Source organism: Protopterus annectens, chromosome 1.part2, assembly GCF_019279795.1.
Source record: "Protopterus annectens isolate FY-2018-M chromosome 1.part2, PAN1.0, whole genome shotgun sequence".
Lineage (NCBI taxonomy): Eukaryota > Metazoa > Chordata > Ceratodontiformes > Protopteridae > Protopterus > Protopterus annectens.
The window spans coordinates 724010358-724033783 of NC_056727.1; the positions used below are offsets into that span (position 1 = coordinate 724010358).

General features: G+C 38.1%; 1 protein-coding gene across 2 annotated transcripts in view; it reads left to right on the forward strand.

The window, feature by feature from the left end:
* CAPN2 (calpain 2) overlaps positions 1–23426 on the forward strand; it is a 602999-nt gene that overhangs the window by 83032 nt on the left and 496541 nt on the right. The window contains exon 1 of one of the 2 annotated variants that reach the window (XM_044058721.1): positions 4186–4560. The exons of the other annotated variant lie outside the window; for it this stretch is intronic. Coding sequence (XP_043914656.1) covers positions 4327–4560 — 234 coding nt within the window. The 5' untranslated portion in view covers positions 4186–4326. Of the gene's footprint in view, positions 1–4185; positions 4561–23426 lie in introns of those variants that run through there. 2 annotated transcript variants of the gene reach the window in all.

Below are 23426 nucleotides of genomic sequence, written 5' to 3' on the forward strand. Positions count from 1 at the left end.
CACAAAGGAAATTGTTAGCATTTCCTGAAGTGTTAAATTACCCTCCCCCAAGGTACTGAAATCTGAGATCTCAGACTAAAAGCTGCCTGGATGTAGGCAATAGGATCATGTGACCTACCTGCTTAATCAAAACAATGAGAATGGCAGTCAATCTTGTCACTCCACCTTTAACATGAAAAGCATCCACTTCATATCAGCTATAATAGCTATATCATATTTATTCTGTATATGAACTTGTGTCATTAGCAGTACACAGCTAACAAGGTTTCTAAGCAAACAAAATCATAATAGTAAAGCAAGGTGCTGCTTAAAAGCATCATCTTATTAAAAAATATACTCATTACAGCCGAGTGACGTCTCCAGGCGTTTCTGCAGTTACACCCTACTGCTCCTCTAGGCATCAAATATTGCCTGTTCATATTTGCATTAATAATTCCAAAACCATGTTAAATACAAGGTATTGGAAAATTTTATCTTGAAGCATATATGATAGCAAACACAACTGTACTGATATATGACCTCTGTCAATGGGTATTTGTTAAAAATGTAAGGTGATAACTTCAATTTGTAAATGCTGAAGCCACGCCCACTAGGAGTTAAAGGTACACACTCAAAATAGCTCTACTGGAGGGAATGAAATTCATCTTGCTCTTTGAAGTTCTACTGAGAAGTAATGTTGTAGAGAGGTTTAATTTTACTTGTACTTTTTCTGCCTAATATATCACTGAACAAATAGACACTGGCAATTATTTTTCCAATGGTAAATTAATCCATTATCTGCTTTACTGTCAGAAATGTAATTAGTGGTGTAAAGTCAAAGTTCAGATGTCTAGACTACTACTAGCCCTATGGAAATTGCTACAGACACCCTAACTTCAGATAGCTGAGCTTGGTTTATTTTCCCCCACAATACAGCCTCAGTTTCTAGGTAGAATGATCTGAGTGTGAATCTTTGTGCAACTGGAAGCAGCCAATGCAAATATCCTTGTTTTATGAAAAAATATTACACACACATTTTATATATATATATATTATTGCATTTCTTTACATTAAACTATGTCATGAAAGTTGATAGGTGATAGCATTCATATAAAAAAACAAAGAAATATGGTTATCACAAATGAAACAAGTCATTCATCCCCATAAATGAAATATACTAACTCTACGATCACACAACCATGGAGAAAGAGGATAACTCCTGAAATTATATCAAAGTCAAACCATTGTAGTTCGATTGTAATATAATTCAACCACTGACAAAATGTACCTAAAATCGTGGCACTCTATAAATCCATGCCACAACAAAATCCACTTTAGCCACATTTATGAACATCTTTAACAGTTTCGTCATTTTGCCTCAAGAATAAGGATTTTATGTAGCGACACCACAAATTCTGAAGCAAAATCTTAGGGACCATAATCTGGAGCTGTGACATTTTGCACAGCACTTCATAGCAGCGGAGAAGTAATATACAGAGACAATCCTGCTGTTCATATGAATGGAGAGCCCTGCCCTCATGCTACCATAACTTTTAAAGTGTCATTGTTTTTTTTTTTTCCTCTTTCTGGGTCAGAGCAAGAGACACAGAACTTCTTTAAGTTCTGGATTAGACTGGTAACACTGGGCACCATCCCTTAAAGGGATTGTTTACATAATGAATTTTCCACAGTTATGGCACTAGCACAGTTAATCAAACAGAATCATGTTACTGTTAGACTACACACAAAAGGACAGTTGCCGCCCTTATAGTGGACAAAAATCTGTGCACTGAGTGCCCTAACTCACCTTCTAACATCTGTCTGAGTGAACAGCAACCCAGTTACCCTTGCAAGCTCCAAAATGACGTGTATATTTTCTCCAAAACAACACCTGCTGTTCTTTAGATGTCAAGCAGCAGACCTTTTCATAGACTCAAGATACTGTGATCTAGGTACCCTGTTAGAACGGGAGCGCTACAAAATCCTGAAAGACCAAAATCCTGAAAACACACAGGATATCAGCACTTACTATATTCCAGCACAAGTACATACAGAAACATATTACCCTTCAACTATATGCAGGGGGCAAGCCCCCCTGCACCCCCCACACCCCCTGCTACTTAAATATATCAACTCTGAGATTGCACTTCACTACACTAAGTGCAGTCTTGGAGTTGATATATTTAAGTAGCAGGGGGTGCAGTGGTGCTTGCCCCCCTGCTTATACTTGGAGAACAGTAATATAGTTTGTGTTTTATTTGTTTCTATATGTACTTGTGCTGGGATATAGTAAGTGTTGGTATCCTGTGTGCTTTCAGGATTTTGAGTTTTCAGTATTTTGTACTTTCAGGATTTTGGGCTTTCAGGATTCTGTAGCGCTCCTGTTAGAACACATACCATTTAACAGTCTTTGTGGACCTCACAGATTTTTGCTGGCTATCAGTACATAACAGTGCAAGCTATCAATATATTTTATTATTTGGTGCTTTATCCATACACCCCAACACACACACACACACACACACACACACACACACATGCACACATTTAGAATATGAATATTTTTTATGCCAATACAAGCAATTGAACAGTCAGATTATAGCAATATGCTGACATTACTTTGTGCGAGCTCAGGACACAGCAGGGATTGACAATTTTCCTCTTTGCTACTTATATACACCAACTCGAAGTTTGCACAACAGCAGGAGAGGGTGTGAGGTGCTCATGGATAGTATTGGGAGTTTTGAGGGTTGAGTACATTTTTAAAATGATAGGATGGTAGGGGCAACAACATTAGGTCTGAGTACAAAATATAAATTTCTGCCTACACCCCTGCTCCCAGGGTCTGAGCTTTACTTATTTTTTTTTTATTGTTTTTATTTAGCTGGAAAATCTGACTGGACTAAAAGTCCCTTTTCAGCAGAGACCCTGGGGAGAAAAACTTTGTAATTAGAAAATGTATATAGATTGAGTTTGAATTTATACACAATTAGAACATCTATAAAAAAGTAATGTATTTAGCAATGAAACATAGATGACTGATATACAACTTAACATGGCTGTTATAATATTTATATATGCACATGATTGTAAACTGAAACAGGAAAACAAGAGAAGAAAACAACTATCACTATACAAGGTCACAAGTGAAACAGTTAACAGTGTAATAATCTCTGACTAAAAGTGAAAAACACTATATGGTTGGCTGAGTATATAGGAAACATGTATTGAGTAATGTTTAAAATGTCATGAGGGAGAAAAGATGATATGAAGATAGTGGGGAGGGGATAGCAGTTTAGTAGGAGGAGAAAAAAGGATGGAATGAAGAGGTAAGTTAGTTTGAGGTGACAGACTAAGAAAAAGAGCTGGATGTTGCTAGTAGGAGAGATGATTGTTGAAATGAAAGATAAGAAAAATAAATTAATAAAATCTAGTTTGCATGGAGAAGACAGTATGGAAGTGTTAGCTTTGTGGAAGGGTGATCTGCATGATGTAAATGAAATGTCAGACTTTGAGTCATTCAGAAAGCCACTACTTCTAACTTGTAGTGCCGTAACTTCCAAAGCAGTTCATGCTGCATGAATGAGTCTGTTATGATTTTCAGAAAGGTTGGTACCGAGAACCAAACTGCAGGCTAACATGGCCTCACTGCTACTGTCAGCAGCATCTGAAGAACTGAATAGTGGTCTGTCCAGTCTTTATAATAACAGACACACCCTGCCAGAAAAACTGTTTCGGCATGAAAGAACTATAATGAAAGGAGTAAAGAGAACACAGGAGTGGTGAGCGCAGAAGGCAAATCCCTCCCCCTCCCCCTCCCCTGGTGAAATACTTATGATTGCAGCATGTTAAATAATTTATTATCCTTCGTGTAGGAGAGCTGTCTAATTCCAGAATACTGGCAACACCTGAGCTAGCTGTATAATCTCACACAAGAGATACAACAAAATACAGTAATTTATGCAATCTGATTTATTCCAGTATAAAATGAGTAGAATACTTTCTGTGGGTTTGGATACAGTTACAGTAAACAGATATGAAGGAAACCATGACTTCAGTTAATCTAAAAAGGCAATGCAAGAAAAGGGGGATGTAAAAACTGGATTATTTGCCAACAGTTATAAAGGTGAATAGAAATGTCACCTGAAGTGACGTCAGCATAGCAAATCATAGGTGAACTCAAATAAGCACCGCGTCTTTAAACAACAGCCACGCCTGTTGCTTTTGTAGTTTCAAGGTAGCGTTCCCTTGCTTCTTTATAAATGAGAGGAGGCATTCTCTTCCTTAAAGCAATAGAAATATTTTCTTTCTTTGGACATTTAAGCAAGCTAGAACACAACAGCTATCATGTCCATCGCGTCAAGGGTAGCCAAAGAACGGGCAAGAGATGATGGTTTTGGCAGTAATGAGAAGGCATTTAAGTTCATGAAGCAGGATTATGAAGCCTTAAAAGAAGAATGCTTGCAGTGTGGAAAACTCTTTGAAGATAAGTCTTTTCCAGCGGTTCCCTCTACAGTGGGATTTAAAGAGCTAGGACCAACTTCTAAAAAAACCAGAGGTATCGAATGGAAAAGGCCGATGGTGAGCTAACATAAATTATTTTTCAAAAATGGGATAACTAAAGGAAGAGAGCTAACCTTAAACAGTTAATTTTTTTTATTTATTCCCAGTTTTTTTCATATATTTTCTCATTTTGTTAAATGTTATATCTTTACACAATTCATTAAAGTCTAAGATTCTCAAAAATAAGTTGCCCCAGTCAAAAAAATCTTCTTATTTTTAAGAGAAATGAGAGTTTTCCTCTGCATAAGTTAGATCCTTGTTTTATTTCTATGACGTTCATGAGTTGGTATGGAGGTAAGATTATCTTCCTTTCATGGCTGTGACAGTAGCACTACTTTGCTTAAATGACTTGCACCATCACATGTTATGGAAATAGAGGCTGATGGAATCAGGGAATAATGGGCCATCATCCCACTAAGTTATACTGCTAGCCTGCCAGTACTGTCTTCAACAAAATGTATCAGTCTTTCTCCTCACTCCAAAGAAAGTGTAATCCCACTTTATGAGCTGCAGACCTTCCTGTAATCAATCCATCCACAGTCTATTTTACCCATTTTTGCACATGGGGTTGGGGTGTCACTTCAACAGTGACAACTATTTACAGCCAAGATTTACACCACCAGGTGGCTAGCCCTGCCATGGTAGTTTTCCTGCACACACACACACTCACTCTCTCACACCTATGGCAAATTTAGAGTGTCCAGTCCACCTTTTGCATGTCTTTAGAATGTGAGAGGTAATTGGAGAACCCAGTGGAAACCCACGCAAACACAGGGAGGACATGCAGACTCCACACAGAGGGCACCCTAGCCGAGAATCGAACCGGAGAACCTCTTGATGTCGGACAACCTCATCTCTCCTTTCTTTTCCCATCGGTTCTTTCTCATTACTAAAGTCCTGTTGTTGTTTGTAATATTGGATCCTTGTCATTTTCGTTAATATGTTCACTTCTCTCACACTTCTCATTACCTACTGTGAGTAGGCTGGACCAGGTTAGCTATACCCATCATCTTCCTTTGATCTCCAAACCTGATTCCAAGGGTGTAGACAGACATACTCTTTGTACTCAACAGAGTACACTCTTCTGAACATCACTTAGAAAATTGTATCTTTTTCAGGACATGATATGTCTGTGATCGACTAAATGAATGTCTTGGTTTCAGACAGAATTGCTTATCCAAAACAACAATATCTTTATTAGGTTTAAAGGGAGCAGATGAAAGTGATACATGCATTATTAAGTGTTTGGGGGCTATCATTTTATGAGATGTGCACATTTAGTAATACTAGGTGGGTTGGAGGGGGGTAGCAATAAGTGACTGTAAGTACAAAATGGAATTCTCTGGCTACACCTCTGCCTGCTTCCTGTAAAGCTTGTAATTGCAGTAGTTGAGTTGTTTGATAGCAATCAGACCACACCCTGCACATAATGTACCATTTGCATGTTAAAGATGTGCTTACTAGTTATGTGCATTATACAGTTCTGTATTGCAGATTGCTTCTGTCAAGCTCTGGTCATGCAGTTTCCATTCACACAGTGGTCTTTTATACTACATCAGATGAGTAAACAATTAAAGGCCCTGGGAGACAGATTAAGGAAGAAATAATAACTAACTTACAAACAAAATCAGAAAATCACTGACTTTTCATCACTCATTCATACTGCGAACCCTTCTAAGAATGTTTGGATTATGTCAGAATAGTTCTTCATTTATATATGTATTGTATGTATGTATGCATGTTTCCTTGTTTGTTGACCAGGGTAGTGGACTGATTCACACATTTTAGCCACAGCCTTGGGGTAACAACATAACAAGTGAAAACTACAGTAACATAAGATAATACAAGGTAACATACCTCTCAACTGCCTAGATTTTTGCCTCATATTTTTGGTCTGTTCCTCCCGAAATTTGATTTTGTTTTTTTGGCAAACCACTGAGGATTGAAATCAGCCTTCAAAGCCTTCAGAAAATGTATGCTAACACAAACCATGTTATTCTAGCAACTAATTTTTAAAACCAATATTTAAAATCTGTATTTTTTGGTCTTTACACCCCCATTATGTTAGGCTTTGCCACATTTCATGCACTAAGAAGTTGAGGGATATGCAAGGTAATAATCAAAGATACGTGCAGAAGCAATTAAAGTAATATACATTTAGTAAAAATAGAAGTAGTACATGTGCTGGAAAGGATTTGCATTGTTTAGCTTCAGGGCAAAGAGTTGAAAAGGAAGAGAAGGGGAGAGAAAAAAACTAAGAAGGGGGCGGCAGGTAATATAAGAACAAGGATAGTGTAAACATCAGCCATGTGTTTATTACTGTGAAAAAGACTGACCCATGGCTGGAGGAAAAGTTATGGAAATTTGAGTTTATGTAATGGAGGATGGGTAAGGCACCTACATGAAGCCCTTTTTTGTTGGTAGGAGAGTAACTGATTTTCACATGCTTCCTTGATCCCAGATTCATTGTGGCCTTCCATCTTTACCATAGTCTAGTTCACTATGGAGTATTTTAACTGAGATACTCGTAAGTCAAGGGGAGCTCTGCCTACCGAGCTATGCTTCCCCTTGGAAAACAAACATAGTGGAGCTCTGAAGACCTGCCAGGGGGTGCTCACAAGAAGTATATAGTAGGCCACTCTGCAGGACCAGTAGGATGGACCCCACCCTACCACTCAACTTTCACTTTGAACTGAGGGGCTGATGGAGATTCCTGGGTAGGAATAAATGAGTCATAAGGCTCTTGTCTAAATCCCATTCCCCCCAAACAAATTAGCTTCTGGATAAAGGTGAGGAGCCATCAGCTTAGGTCCTGTGGAAAGTGAGAAAAAAAGCCAGAAGGTATGGCCTAGTTGTTCTTCTCACTTATTTGTAAAATAACTAAATAAAACATTACATTCACGAAAAGTCAGGACTGCAGAGTGAAGACATTATTCTATCATCTTCCCCATTCTGACAATACATAAGCTATTCACTAAATTTGTAGGCAACATTTTTACTTTATGTTTATTTCAGAATCTATCTTTGTTTTAAAAGAACTAATGAAAAGGGAATGGAGATCTAGTTTCAGAGCCAAGAAGCAATATAAAGAGCGAGGGCACAGGCAAGGCAAGTGGAGTTATTATTACTACTAGGGCAACCTGAGTTCAAGTGGCGGGATTGTCACTGTAGGAACTAGACTGGATAGGTATGAAAAGCAACTTAGTGCTGCCTTTACCTTCATGGCGGGGAAGAGGGATTTTCTGTCTGTATACAGTCCATAGCAGAGGCCATGATAGTAGAGGCCATGGACTCTTGCTCAAGAAGACAAAGTGATGCAAAATATAAGCGCAGACAAAGTGATGCAAAATATAAGCAGATTGTCATCAGTAGAGTGTGGATGTATAATAAATGACACATGCACGTGCATCAGTGCAGGGTAGACAAAAGAGGAAAGCCTTCCCTACTATCAAGATAGTATAGGCTAACTATTTCCTCTCTACTCTTGTTGTAAAGAAAGAAGAGGGGTGCTGGGACACAGCAGTTGATGAGCGGGAGGGGCAACAATAAAAAAGTAATACAAACTGATTACAAAAGTTTGTTGTAAATGACCCCACACCCCCAAGCAATACTACCCATTTGCAGGCTTATAACCTATGTTCATACATGGGGAACAGCCTACATTCAGATTTAATGGCCAACATGCCTTACAGACACCACCACATCAGTCTCAGAAGCTCTTGTGCCAATCCATATTTGTTTTTAAAGGAATTCAAAGATGATTTTCTCATAAACAGATGCAACCTGTTACACAGAAATGGCGTAGAGTTAAATATTTGTACTCCATAACACATCAGTTTTCACACTGCAAGCATTTAGTATCTCTAGAAGGAAAGTAATGCTCTTGATTTTGGCTGTTTTGTTGTATCTCTTACTTTTTTGCAAATGTTCAAGTGTAATCTTGTTTCACAAATTACTTTGATGTGATCATACTCAGTTTCAGAGACTGCGCCAGAAATGAGCAGTTCTCTATTGTAAAATATACCCAGTTTAAGCTGTTTGTTTTTCCTTCCCTGTGCTATCAAATTTATAAATAAAGTATGTCAAGATGATTTGAAGCTTAGTCATGCACCTAAGTCTGCTATTTTTTTTATACGCACAACCTTCTGATTTCAGATGGTGCATCAGTAGCAGGAAAGCATTCCTTTGTTTTTTTCTGACCATGCAGGAGAAATTGTCAAAAGGTACTCTGTCTCAGTCTTACACAGTGATAGGTGAGGTAATACAGGTGAGGTGAAACATTTGTTTCTTTTGTAAATAAAAAAGTTGTGAAATAAATAACTAAACCTTGGCAGACTAGTGGGATAGGATACCCTTGGTGAAGCTGCTTTGTGTTCTTTCTGTTTGAAAGATATAAACAGGGGAAAGTGTTATCCTTGAAGCCACCTTGTCAGTATAGAGGTTTTGCCCCAGGTTCATCTCAGAGGATGTGGTTTCCTGACATAGCTGTCCCATAAACAAACTAGTGCCAGCCCATCCATTCAGCTGGGGGGGGGGGTTAGCAGAGTTCTGTCACAGCACTGTAACTTGCAGGATGGGCGACACTTTCACTGAGAATCTTAGGAGTGAGAGAGTGTATACCCACAGTGATTTAGAGCAGCAGACATTGTAAAGCCAGGTCAAAACTTATATTTAAAAATGTCATCTTTTTGCCAAGTGTGGATATTATCTGTAAGTGACCTGAAATACAATTAGCATACTCATCTGGTTGTCCAAATATTCATATATTTTTACCTGGCCTTATTCTTCACCTCAAGTTTATTTTATTTTAAATTTCTTTGCCTGGGTAAGTATTCTAGTCATCAAATTTAATGATTTGGAAAACAACTAATGTTTGTGCTTAGCAGTTTATCCAAATTGTCAATGTAAAACTCAAGAGAGTCAGCCATAATCAATGTTCCTAGGCTGGTTTGCTCATTGTACATGACTCTTTTACTCTAGATTTCCTTTGTAGCACTAAGGCCAGATATCATTTAACTCTGTCTCTAAGCATCCCAGCATCATTATCTGAAAATTTCACAAGAATTAAAATCATATATATAACCACTTTGGAGATAAACTTGTATAAAACAAGTAGCAGACAAAATGGCTGAAAGTCAGTGTGAGAGATACAAATCTCAAGAAGTGGTTATTAGTAAATGGGTTAATTCTACTGGACTTCACTTCACTGAAAAACTCTGATCTAATCCATCCATCTAGAGGTGAGGCATTGTATGTTTTAGGCATATCACATTTGTGTGAGCAGACCAGCTGACCCCTGCCAGTAGCATGCAGTTCTTACCAGTTAGGCTGAATGTCTCTTTCAGCCAGCAAACAAGTTTAGTAGCATAACTCTCTACTCTATTCTTTGTTAATCTAACGTTTTACTTCATTTCACCACTAATATTCCCCATGTTTTTCCCCACCTGTCACATACTCTCGTGAATGCTTTTGTACATTCTAGCATCCATACTGGTTGTATCCTTGATGAAATATGTATACAGATCTAATAATTAACTGTTCCCATGACTACTATAGCCTATGCAACCTCCTTTCCACCTGCACTTTCTCTTCAGGCTTTTATTCCTTTGTGTCTCCAAAATATTATCTTTTGCTGTAATGTCAAATTCAACTTCAGTTTTATTAAAGCGCAAACAACAGAATTGTAACAGTCAAATATAAGCATGCATTGACTAAGAATAATTACAATAAAATGAATAAGTACTAAGAACATAATAATGAATGAAACAAACAAGTAAAATTAAGTAATACGTATGCCAAAATGAATCCATGCCCTTAAAAAAAGACAAGAGAGTGCACAACAATGTCATCCTCAAATAACAACTCAAAAAAGTGTCTTAACAGATCTGTGGAAACAGGTCAGTGTGGAACTTTCAGCAGCCATGTTAGTAGTAGGTTCCACAGGTGCAAGAGTGGTGACCAGATGTTTACAGATGCCCCTGGATGGCATAATGGTAAGCACAGTGTGGGCAACAGAGCATTATATGCTCCTCCCACAAGTAAGTGGGACCAAAGTCATCTGTGGACATGTAAACCAACAACTTTATATATAATGTGGTAATGGAACAGAAGACATTCAAGCTATGTGACAGGGATATAATATGTTTATAATGGGACATACCAGTAAGTAGTCTGACCATAGAGTTTTATCCTAGCTGTAAACATTCAATGTCAGTGTCAGGATGTCCCCAGGTGTAGGGCATTACTGTAGTGTATTATTTATATAAATATATATGTATATGTTTGTTTACCAGCGTTGTGAACTAATCTAAATGGACTATTAATAGGCATAATGTGAATAGGATCGCATAAGAAATGAGCAACACATATTTACAGTTACAAAGATATGCTTAAAACAAATATATATATATATATATATATATGTGTGTGTGTGTGTATATATATATATATATATGTGTGTGTATATATATATATATATATATATATATATATATATATATATATATATATATATATATACATAGATATTTACAGATGCAAGAATATATTACAACATTTAGTTCAAGAAGCAATTGAAATGTAGATTCCTGAGCTGTTTACTGTAGCTGAGGTGGAATGAGAACAGATCATGTTTAAATAATGGCTTCTTGGCTGTTGCTCTGCATGTGCACAGACTGAGTACACTGGTGAGTGTATCTGCTCCTACTCTAAAGATTTGCAGATAAGGCTTCCAACAGAATCTCTTGTAGGTGTTGTTTCATGACTGCATTTAGCACTGTCGGTCATGATCTCTTACTGACTAGGCTCAGGCAAATTTACATATTTGATCTTTGCCTTCAATGGTTTGGCTGCTACTTCCAGGACAAAAAGGCAGAACGTGCACTGACATGGGACAAAATCTTTTGTAGTTATGAATGTGGAATAACTCTGTGCTTTGTCCACTGTTTAATATTTTTATAAATATAATGTGGAAACACTAAACTGGTAGTTTTCTAGCACATACTCTGGTGAGTGCCTGCTGTTCATCAAGTCAATCAATACCCGAGAAGTAAAGAAGAAACTTCAGACTAGCATCAATATTTGTGTTAGCATATGTTTTCTGAAGGATATGAAGTCTGAAACTCAAATGTATGCCATTATTTAATGATTTCAATACTTGGTGACTTGCCAGAAAAACCTGTAAACTTTATGAGAAACAGACCAAAAATATGTGGCAAAAATAAAAATAGTCTGTAAAAATCTGGAGAGTTGAGCGGTATGGTATCAGTGTATTGCCAAAACTACTACATGGTCACATAGGGGTAACCAAAGGTAAGAGATGTCTTCCTGCAGACCTGCTGCAGGAGCACCACCTCTTTGACACATCTATCAGGATAGTTAGGTAGAAGGCTCAAATATGTGTATTTGAAATTTTCCACAGACCCCCTACAGAGAACACTGAGTTCATCTCCTTTAACATTGTAAGAGTATATTCTCACTTTACAGATATGCAGTTGAAGGGCACCTATTTGTCTGATGTGCCAAAATCCAAAACAAGCTTTGAGATGGAGATTTAGGGCATCTTCTTCTGGTCTGAAACCAGTGTTTTTCTCCAGGTTATGCGGCAATCATGCCTTTCTAGTATAACTCACTTGATAAGACTCACTCCCCTACAAGGTTGGAGCTGTTTGTCATACTCATTTAAACAGTATTATATAAAGAGTCTATATCACTTTAGGTATACATTTCCACATCATTCCCTCAGGGAGGTTTTGTTCAAGTACTGGCCTGCTCTAGGTTTGTAGAAAACATTAAAATGACAAAATTCCTCATATGTCCCTCATTTTGACTCAAATGTTGCCCTCCCCCCAAATCTTGAAACATAGCTGCCTATGCAGAACCGTTCACAGAAACCTTTTGCAATCATGTCAATAAATGCATAGCGACAGCTGTGCCTACCAGAAATAAGCCTAGAACTAACTCAAAAAACAAGCCCCATGGTGGAATCCAAGCATAAACAGTTTGTATAAGAAAAGAAAAAAGTCATAACCAAAATTATGGACTGCCACATCCAGAATGATAAACACAGTCTCACCAATCTAAACAAACAACCGAGAGGGCAAATTAAGTCTACCAAAGCCAAATCTGAGGTAAAGATAGCATCTCAGACAAGGGGCAACCACAAGGCTTTCTTTAGCTATGTCTGAAACCTCAAAGGCAGCACAGAGTAGTGTACAGAACTGATCAAAATGGAACCATCTACATGAAGATGTAGCAAATCTGCTGGTTGACAAATTCAGCAACAAATTTTAACCCCCTTCCCCTGGCCACTCCCTAGGGAAATACCATCAAATAACCCCCCCCCCCCCAACTATCAATACAGAGCACATCCTAGATTCACTCTCTAAGGCCAAAAACACTGCATTGATAATGCTCCAGTATTATCCTAAAATGCCTCCTAAATAGCCTGAAACATGGTCTATCGGGACCACTGGAGTCACTGTTTAACCATAGCCTCCAGACAGTGTGCCATGTGAATGGAGATCTACATCGATTATTCTCCTGCATAAGGGTGAGCCATCAACAGACCCTGGGAACTTCAGACCTATATGTCTGACTAGTCTGGCATATGCAAAGCCATGGAAAGATGGAAATTATTACTAAGGAGAAAGAAAATGTTTAAACACTAAATCCAAACAAGTTTGGTTTTGTCAAGGGCAGGTCATGCCTAGTCTACCTGGTGGACTTCTCTGAGAAGGTCACCAAGGAAATAGATGACGGCAAAATGGTGCATAATGCCTACTTTAATCTTTCTAAGACATATGATACAATACCCCACTTGGACATTGTAAACAAACTCACCGATGTAGGGAAATAGGACCCAGGAATTTAGGCTAGGGGAGACCATCTCTACAAAAAGTTATGAGTCTGCTCCTTCTTGGCAGCTATGTCTCAGACCTCAAGGGCAGTGTCAAGGGGTACCAGATGACCAAGTTTACAGATGATTGCAAACCAGAAGCAGTCAAAGAATCCCTTCAAGATGCTAACATCTTACAAGAAGGACTAACACAAATGAATTGTGCCAAAGCCACATCCTAAAACTCGGTGCCAAGAAGTGCATAATAGTAACCTTTGAGAAGTCAACCACCATAGGAAATTAACTTATAGATACATACTGCTAAAGTAGAACCAGTATTTTTGGCCCTTATCAGGCTCATCATTGACAACAACACCCCTTTTAATATGTACCTGACCAGGTACATGCAACAACTGGAACATCCGCAGAGGTTCCTCACAAAAATAATACAGGGTGTTAACACGTCCTGTGCAGATCCTTTCAGTGCTCTATCTCTATACTCTGGTTCTTACAGAGTGTGGAGAGGCAATCTATGCCTGGCATACAATGCATCCTTGGATCCCACCCTGATGTACTTTTTACACATCCGCAAAATGAGTAGCCTAAACATTAGTCAATCTAGGGATTTAAACTTTGCTTGAGACATAAATAAGACTTGATGGAGAGACGGATATGTGTCTCAAAGAATTTCCCTTCTCCGGAACAGTTTTTCCATAAATGGAAGCAGAGCTCTTCCCTAACTCTATTCAAGAGAAATTTGGGCCAGAGAATGGGAAATCGGAAATATACTCCAGGTCTAGCACCCATGTCTCTAATGGACAGGGTAGCCTGTAAATCTTGCTCTAGCTTACATATGTCTCTTAAAATAACCTCTAAGGCACATAAACCTGTGGGATAAAATTGGAATGCTCTGCTAGGCTTATAAAGGCCCCAGTGGACATTAGTCAAGTATATACTGATGAATCTATAAAAAATCAGTAATTTGATTTGCAAAAAAATAAATTATAGTTAACAAATGCTACACTAAATAATGCATGTTAATTCTGGAGCTATTTGTTAACTTTCTAAGTTAATAACATTAAAATATAGAGATCCTTATTTTGCAGGTAAGAGGCTCAAAGCTATAACAACAGATTTTTAAAAAGTGCACACTTACAAACAGCTGTATTCCCAAAATGTCTATATTATTATTCTTGCACAAAAGTTTTGTCCATTGTTATGCATTGTTTAAATTTCTTTTATTTATTTATTTATTATTTTATTTTACATTTGTTTACTGGGAAAGTCTGACTAGGCAGGAATTGTCAGTTTTCAGCGGAGACCCAGGGAGAAAAACTCTCCTCTAAAAAAGGAAGCCAATCTGGTGGTCCCCTGCCATAAACAAACTGTACAACAGAAGGAAGAAATTGTTGCAAAAGAGAGTAAAATCCCATGAGTGGAGGAGCTCCCTTGTCAGCCTCAGTAAGAAGCTGAGATCCCTTATAAGATCTTCCAAAGCAAGCTACGAAAACAAAATTGTCACTGATTCTAAGGACAGCCACAAAGCATTCTATAGCTGTGTCAAGAATCTCAATGGCAACACCCAGATCTGCTCAGAGCTACAGCACAATGGCACGAAAATTACAAAACCAACTGATATTGCCAACATCCTGGCAGATAGGTTCAGTGCTAACTTTATCCCCCCACCACCACCACCTAAAGGGCCCATATCTATACAGGAAGAATGCAGAGTCCCTGTAGTCACAACTATGCAGGTAAAAGCTGCACTCTCTAAAGCCAAAAACATAGCATCCATGGGACCAGACAACATCCTAGGATGCATTTTACATGAACTTCGGAACGAACTGGCTCCCCACCTAAACACCATGTTTAATCATAGCCTCACATCAGGTTTTGTGCCCACTGAATGGCGTACAGCAACAGTTATCCCACTCCACAAAGGGGGAGTCACCACTGATCCTGGGAACTATCGCCCTATTAGCCTGACGAGCCTGGTCTGCAAGGCCATGGAACATATCATCATGGAACTCCTAAACAAAGACATTGGTAACCTCCAAACTCTAGATCCCACCAAGTTCGGATTTGTGAAAAGTAGATCATCCATCCTGAACCTGGTTGACTTCTTTGAGGCAGTCACCAAAGCCGTAGATGAGGGTCAGGTGGTTCACACAGCCTATCTTGACCTCGCCAAGGCTTTCAACACCATCCCCCATTTTGGAATTATAACTAAACTAACTAAACTAGGTATAAATTCCTACATCACAAGATGGGTTGCCAACTGGATTACTGATAGAAGCCACACTGTAAAAGTTGCACACTCCAAGTGTGACCTCAAACCAGTGCCAGGTGGAGTACCACAGGGTTCAGTCCTGGGACCTCTCCTGTTTGGTATCTACTTCTCTGAAGTGCAGCCTAACAAAGAGGGCCTCTGGCTAATGAAGTTTGCAGATGACTGCAAGCTAGGAGCCATAGTCAAGTCCCCAAATGATGTGGAAATCCTACAGAAGGGCCCCACTGAGACAGATGCCTGGTGTCAGAGCCATGGCCTCAAGCTCAATGCCAAAAAGTGCATTGTCATCCCCTTTGGTAAAAACTCTGTACCCATAGGTTCATAGGTTCATAGGCTAGTACTAGGCTAACTGCCCTTGCGAGCCATTTTAAGCCTAGCCAGTTATCCCCTGTGAGATTCAAACCCTGTACCTTGTGTTTGTAAGGCAAACACCTTAACCATTAGGCCACCCTCCCAACCCCAACTATTGAACTACTACATAGACAGCAGTCTACTTAACACCGAATGAGTGATAAGAGATCTTGGGACCCAGATGGACAGTAGTCTGTCCTTTGATAGTCACATCGCCACAGTAGTCAGAAAGTCCTTCTACGTGGCACACCTCATCATAAAAGGGTTCTCATTCAGGAAAAAAGAGGTCATTGTTCCCCTCTACTCGACACTCATTAGACCCATTATAGAGTACAATGCCCCTTTTGGAATGTACCTCACAAGACATCTGCAGCAGCTGGAAAGGCCACAGAAGTACCTCACAAAGAGGATTACTGGCCTCAAACAGATGCCCTACACTGACATCTCAAAAAACTCCAGCTTTACTCCGTAGCATATCGCCTACTCTGAGATGATCTCTGCCTAACATATAAAGCTATGTCAAACCCAGAGCTGTTGGACATGCTACACCTAAAGAAATCCCAATTCCTTCGAGCTACACACTCTAGAGACCTACACCTTGACACCACAATAAACTGGACATGCTGGAGGGATAGATTCCTGTCTCAGAGATTTTCTATACTCTGGAACAGGCTACCCATCTATGTCAAGCAAAGTTCTTCATTAGCACTCTTCAAGAAAACTCTTGATGTGTGGATGGGAAATAGGAAATACACCCCAGGAATCACTTCTGTGTCTCTGCTCGACAGTGGTGCAGGAAAATAACTTTCTTGGGTGGCGTAAGCCAGGGAACCTTGTTGGGTAGGCTTACGTAGGCCCTCGGGCCGATAGGTAGGCTATGTGGTACATCACAATGCAAAAAAGTATTACAGACATTCATTACAATGCCGGTCAACATGAGTGTGATAAAAAAATATTCAAAACATTCAATATGAATGTATTCAACATAGATCTTACTAAAATACTGAAAATAATACCCAGAAAGTAAGGTACAGGTGGTTAATGTGAGATAATGACACACACTTGTGTCATGCCTGTGCAACTGTAGTATTTTATAATGGAATTAATCATGTATGGCTAATTAAGAGAAAGAACCAGATATTTAACAAGTTAGTTAATCTGGATCTTGATGGTTGCATATCCAGGAATTGTTTAGATAGGCCTTCAGTTGATTTTTGAAGTTAAATATGTTGTCTTGCATTCTAATTTCAAGGGGGAGGGAGTTCCAGATTTTAGCAACTGCACTTTAAAGGGATTCACCTGATTTATATTTACTTTTGGATATTTCTACAAGCACTTTATTTGTGGATCTTAGCTGGCAGTTGTAGGGGTTGAGTAGGCTTATTAGAGCTGGTGTTTTATTGGAGAGGTAGACTATTTGATGTGCTATGGTAAGCTGATTAAAGTATAATAAGTTGTGTAATTCTAGCCAGCCTAATTGCTTAAGAGCTTGAGAGTGATGGGATCCATAGGAGGCACTGGTAGCGAATTTTGCTATTTTGTTGTAGCAATTGGTTTATTTGTTCAAGTCACCTTTGTTAAGGTCAGTTAGAACAGGAAATGAATATAATAATGTGGACAGAAGGTGAGGTCTAGCTATAGTGGCTTTACTGTTTGTGGCCAGGGACTTAAAATTTTTGTTTGACCATTTGTACTTGCATATATTTTTTACTTTACACACCCAGAAGTACTTTACATACTTCATAAGTCATTTGTAATGTCTTGCTACAGTTTTTTTGCTGTCACTGCAGCATTACTGCTTGTGCTGATGATGAAAATGAGCTTTGCTCAGTCAGACAACCTGATGTACAAAACAAAAGCAATTAAATGAATAGTTAAAAACACTGACCAGGAATCCTAATCTACTGGAGAAACAAACTTCCATATATTATAACAGCAACAGTAGGTGTATTCTTTCATCTTCTCTTCACATTTAACCTTAGTCGTAAATTTTACAAAATTGCGTAGATTAAGCCTGGTAGGCTCCACCAAATAAAAGTGTACATGGACCATACATACACACACACACACACACACACACACATGCATACATACATAAAAAGACAACTGCATGAAGGGAAGTTGTAGGAGCCACACCCCTTTGCTTACCATGAAGGCAAACACCATCTTATCTTGCATAGTATTGTTTTAACACAAGTCCATGTCTAGTGGAGTTTGACATGTTTAATGCCATTATTATACATCTGTGTATCATTATGATTTTTTTTCTAAAGTGGAGTAATATTTTCAGAGTAACTGACATGTTTTAATTATGCCTTGAAAACCACGTTTATATGTTTTTCGGACTTTTTTTTTTGTAAATAGTGCTACTGCTCTATATAAGTTTAATAAAATGTTGTTCTCATAATTTGTTTTGTAAGTTGTTTCCTAATATGATTCTATGTTTCATCTTTCTTTAATTTTACACCTGGACTGAGCCTGAAAATGGTCCATATCAGTCAGTGTTCTACTCAGTTAACAAATACATAAAAATACATAAATATGTTTTTGCGTTCCTCAAGACTTGTTATGCAGAGCTCAGTTACAAAGTGCTTAGTCTGGTTTGTACTTCTGCCTCATACTGGGACCTAACTGGATGTTCAGCTTGCCCTCCCACCCCACCCCCATTCTCTTCAGATAAACAGCTGTATTGAACAGCGCTTTATCTTCTGTAGAAAGTGCTGACACTGGAACTGAAATCAGATTATTCCACGTGTGGGAATCTGATCTTGGGTTACTTCCTGCTGATTAGTACTTCCAGTTCATATTCTGAAGTGTCATACTTAGCCATAACTACTAAGAAAAAGTGTACTACTTCAGTCTTCATCACTGTGTGCAAATAGATGGGAAATAACTTTCTAGTGAAATGCACATACAAATTGTTCTTAACTTGCATTCCTTTTAAGGCTTGCAAATAAGAGGTACTCATTAGGTGTGGCAGTGTAGCCTACAGGCAAGACAAAAAGTCAGTAACTAAACATGATGACACACCCTAAAGAACTGGTTTAACTAGTGCAGCTTCAGGCATTGGCACACCCATCAAAACTGGTGAGTAGCTGTAGTTTGTAACTGCAGACTGTGTGGTACAGAACGAGCATTTCTTGTACTTCTGATGAATAAGCTGTGTGTCCATTCCCCTCAGTCCTTGGAATAATGTCACTACAGTGCTAAGTGACAAGCACACATACACATATATTTTACGTTGATCTGTTTCTATTATGTGCCTTCCTTCTCAGCCTCATTTACTTTGAACCATTTGACCCCCTTCCCCTGTACTCAGCATATATGTCATTGATAACATACTACCAACATTTTGTAATTTTGCCGTTTTATTTGGTGAAATAAGCACCGAGAATGAAAGAAAATGGAGTACACTGTTATACACGATGAAAAGATCACAGTTTGATTACAGATCATAGTTTTTGCTATTTTGTATGTAAAATTTGTTTAGTTTGTTTCTGTTTCCACTATGTATTGTACTTCATATTATGGAGCTTGTACTATGTATTATTGGAGCTTTTCTCCCTAGGCCTCCACTGAAAATGGGCTCTTTGAGCCCAGTGGAACTCCCCGGTCATCAAACTGGAAATAAATAAATAAGTCTGATGAAAATGCCGTGAACTCCTTCAAATAGTAATGAGAAATGAGACACCAAGTAGTAGAGTAGAGGGGATAAAGCCTTGACTATGGACCAAGTGACCCAACCTTTACTAGTGGCTCAAGTACATGATGCTGCCGATAGGAAGGAGGGGCATGCCTCTTTTGAAGGAAGAAAGGAACGTGCTGAGTGCCTTTCTAGTGGAACCCCAGTGGAGGCTACAGCTCACAGGGAAGACACCAGACTATGGTCACGCCTTCTCCTTCCTCCAGTTTCAATCTATGGGCCAAGGGTAGGGCATTTGCTCATGGTTACTCCACATTATCACCCAGCCTGACACGGTGAAGTGAACAATTGGAGGAGGGACCTTAGGGCTAAAGAAACTCTATGACAGCACTACTCCTAGTAGCTTGACCCTCACCACAAGGAACAAATGAAGACTAAGAGACAAGACAGAACTTTGACCAAAAGGAACAAATTGACCTACTGATCATACCAGGAGGAAGGGGGGCCTGGATGTTCAGAAGGGGCACTACACCAAAAATAAGGATTCTCCTTTGAGGTTAATACATGTTGGGCAGCAGACTGAGTGGGGCAAGAGACTTAATTACCCTACAGAGTGGTATATTGCTATTGCTTGCTGTTGACCTGCCAGCTGTAAGAGTGGTGGTTGTAGAGGTGTACGTAGAGAGAAGGGATAGGCATGGCATCACAATATTGTGAATGAAGGCAGTACTTGACAGACACACCTACTGAAGACTCTTGGGAATAAATACAATAGTACTTGTTGCACCTTATATAATGCTGTGTAACACCAATTGATGTAATTAAATAATCACAAAAGTTAATAGACCCATAGAATTTAAGAGACACAGTGCAAAGCATATTATAAAGCCATAAAACACTATAAATGCATACAAAAAACACACTATAAATGTATGCAAGAAAAAACACACTATAAATGTATGCAAGAAAACACCTAAAAGACATACATACTACTAGATATAAAGAATATTAATCATATAGTAAGATTAACTTCTAAATTCATACCCCTAGGTTTTAAGGTACTAAATTTTAGAATAAACCTACTTTCCAAGTTTAACAGATTCTGTAAATAATTCCCAGTATTGTAAGATTCAGGCTTAGCAAGGGCACAGAAAAATAATGAGTCCGAACTTCCATTGTGAAATGAATTAAAATGTTCAGAAATTGGGCTATCAGTTCTGACATTTCGAATATCCCCTAAGTGTTCTAAAACACGTATTTTTAATTGCCGTTTAGTCTGACCAATGTAAAATTTGGATGGAACACAATCACAACCAATTAAATACACAACCCCACATGATTTACAATTAAAATAATTATGAGCAGTGTATTTAACCCCATTAATCAGACTGCCTGAGAGATTTTTAACTTTTGAACAGATCTTACATTTTCCACATCTAAACATACCAAATGGCAGATTACTAATGATGCCAGACATACCACGATTTTTCACTTTCGATTTCAAAATTTCCTTTAAGTTGGCATATCTGCCATAAGAAAAGGAAACCTGATTCGGAAACAAGTGACCAATCTCCTCATTGTTACAAACAATTGGCCACAAAAAATCTACGATGTCTTTCAGCATCACAGAAAAAGGGGAAAATTTTGTAACAAAAAATAATTTATCAATATTCCCACAACTAGCCTCACCATCCCCAGATCCTTTCAAAGAAGCTTTTTTTAAAATATTACCTCTTTTATAAGGATTTAGCAGTCTGTCTAGACTTTTATTAGTTAAACTTCCAGAATAGCCTCTCATAGACAGTCTCTGTCTGACATTTTCAAATTCCAAATTCCAAAACCTACTCTCAGAAGTATGTTCCTTAGTGCGTTTAAACTCCCCAAATGGGAGTGCCTCAATTAAATGGGCCGGATGCGCACTACTCGCAAAATAGGACATGAACAGGATTGCATAAGTAGGGGCAAAATTAGCCCCCATAGCAGTCCCCTCCTTCTGAAGAAAAAATTTTTGTTCAAAAGTAAAATAGTTGTGAGTTAGAACAAACTCTAAAAGTAAAATAACATAAGAGGTCCGAGGACCTTCTCCCAAGATTTTACCAATGGCTTCCAAACCAAATTTGTCCTATTTTGAGATTAGTTTCTTATATACACTAGACTTCTTTCAGAAGAAAGTTGTCTCTTATTATAGATACATTGATGACTTGATTTTCATTTGCAAAGGTAGTAAAACTGGAGTTTGCCGAATTTATTCTTAATTTACATCAGAATAAATTTGGTTTGGAATTTACATACAGTGTGAATAATTGTGAGATCCAATTTTTGGATGTTTTATTGTATGTAGATAGAGAAGGAGTAGTCCAGTTTAGACCATTCAAGAAACACACAGCTTCCAATAATTTCCTACATGCGAGTAGTGCGCATCCGGCCCATTTAATTGAGGCACTCCCATTTGGGGAGTTTAAACGCACTAAGGAACATACTTCTGAGAGTAGGTTTTGGAATTTGGAATTTGAAAATGTCAGACAGAGACTGTCTATGAGAGGCTATTCTGGAAGTTTAATTAATAAAAGTCTAGACAGACTGCTAAATCCTTATAAAAGAGGTAATATTTTAAAAAAAGCTTCTTTGAAAGGATCTGGGGATGGTGAGGCTAGTTGTGGGAATATTGATAAATTATTTTTTGTTACAAAATTTTCCCCTTTTTCTGTGATGCTGAAAGACATCGTAGATTTTTTGTGGCCAATTGTTTGTAACAATGAGGAGATTGGTCACTTGTTTCCGAATCAGGTTTCCTTTTCTTATGGCAGATATGCCAACTTAAAGGAAATTTTGAAATCGAAAGTGAAAAATCGTGGTATGTCTGGCATCATTAGTAATCTGCCATTTGGTATGTTTAGATGTGGAAAATGTAAGATCTGTTCAAAAGTTAAAAATCTCTCAGGCAGTCTGATTAATGGGGTTAAATACACTGCTCATAATTATTTTAATTGTAAATCATGTGGGGTTGTGTATTTAATTGGTTGTGATTGTGTTCCATCCAAATTTTACATTGGTCAGACTAAACGGCAATTAAAAATACGTGTTTTAGAACACTTAGGGGATATTCGAAATGTCAGAACTGATAGCCCAATTTCTGAACATTTTAATTCATTTCACAATGGAAGTTCGGACTCATTATTTTTCTGTGCCCTTGCTAAGCCTGAATCTTACAATACTGGGAATTATTTACAGAATCTGTTAAACTTGGAAAGTAGGTTTATTCTAAAATTTAGTACCTTAAAACCTAGGGGTATGAATTTAGAAGTTAATCTTACTATATGATTAATATTCTTTATATCTAGTAGTATGTATGTCTTTTAGGTGTTTTCTTGCATACATTTATAGTGTGTTTTTTCTTGCATACATTTATAGTGTGTTTTTTGTATGCATTTATAGTGTTTTATGGCTTTATAATATGCTTTGCACTGTGTCTCTTTAATTCTATGGGTCTATTAACTTTTGTGATTATTTAATTACATCAATTGGTGTTACACAGCATTATATAAGGTGCAACAAGTACTATTGTATTTATTCCTTTGAAGGCATTCAGCCGAGGTACCGGAATAAAGTGTTGCAGCTTTTCCTAGTTTCTGTTTGGTTTGTTTATATTCGTTTGCAGTTTGGTTGGTTTTGAAGACTCTTGGGTCCAGATTTAAGAAAATGCAGAGAAATTTATCCAGAGAGCAAGATGAATGCAAATTCCTCACTAATGTTCTTCATAATTT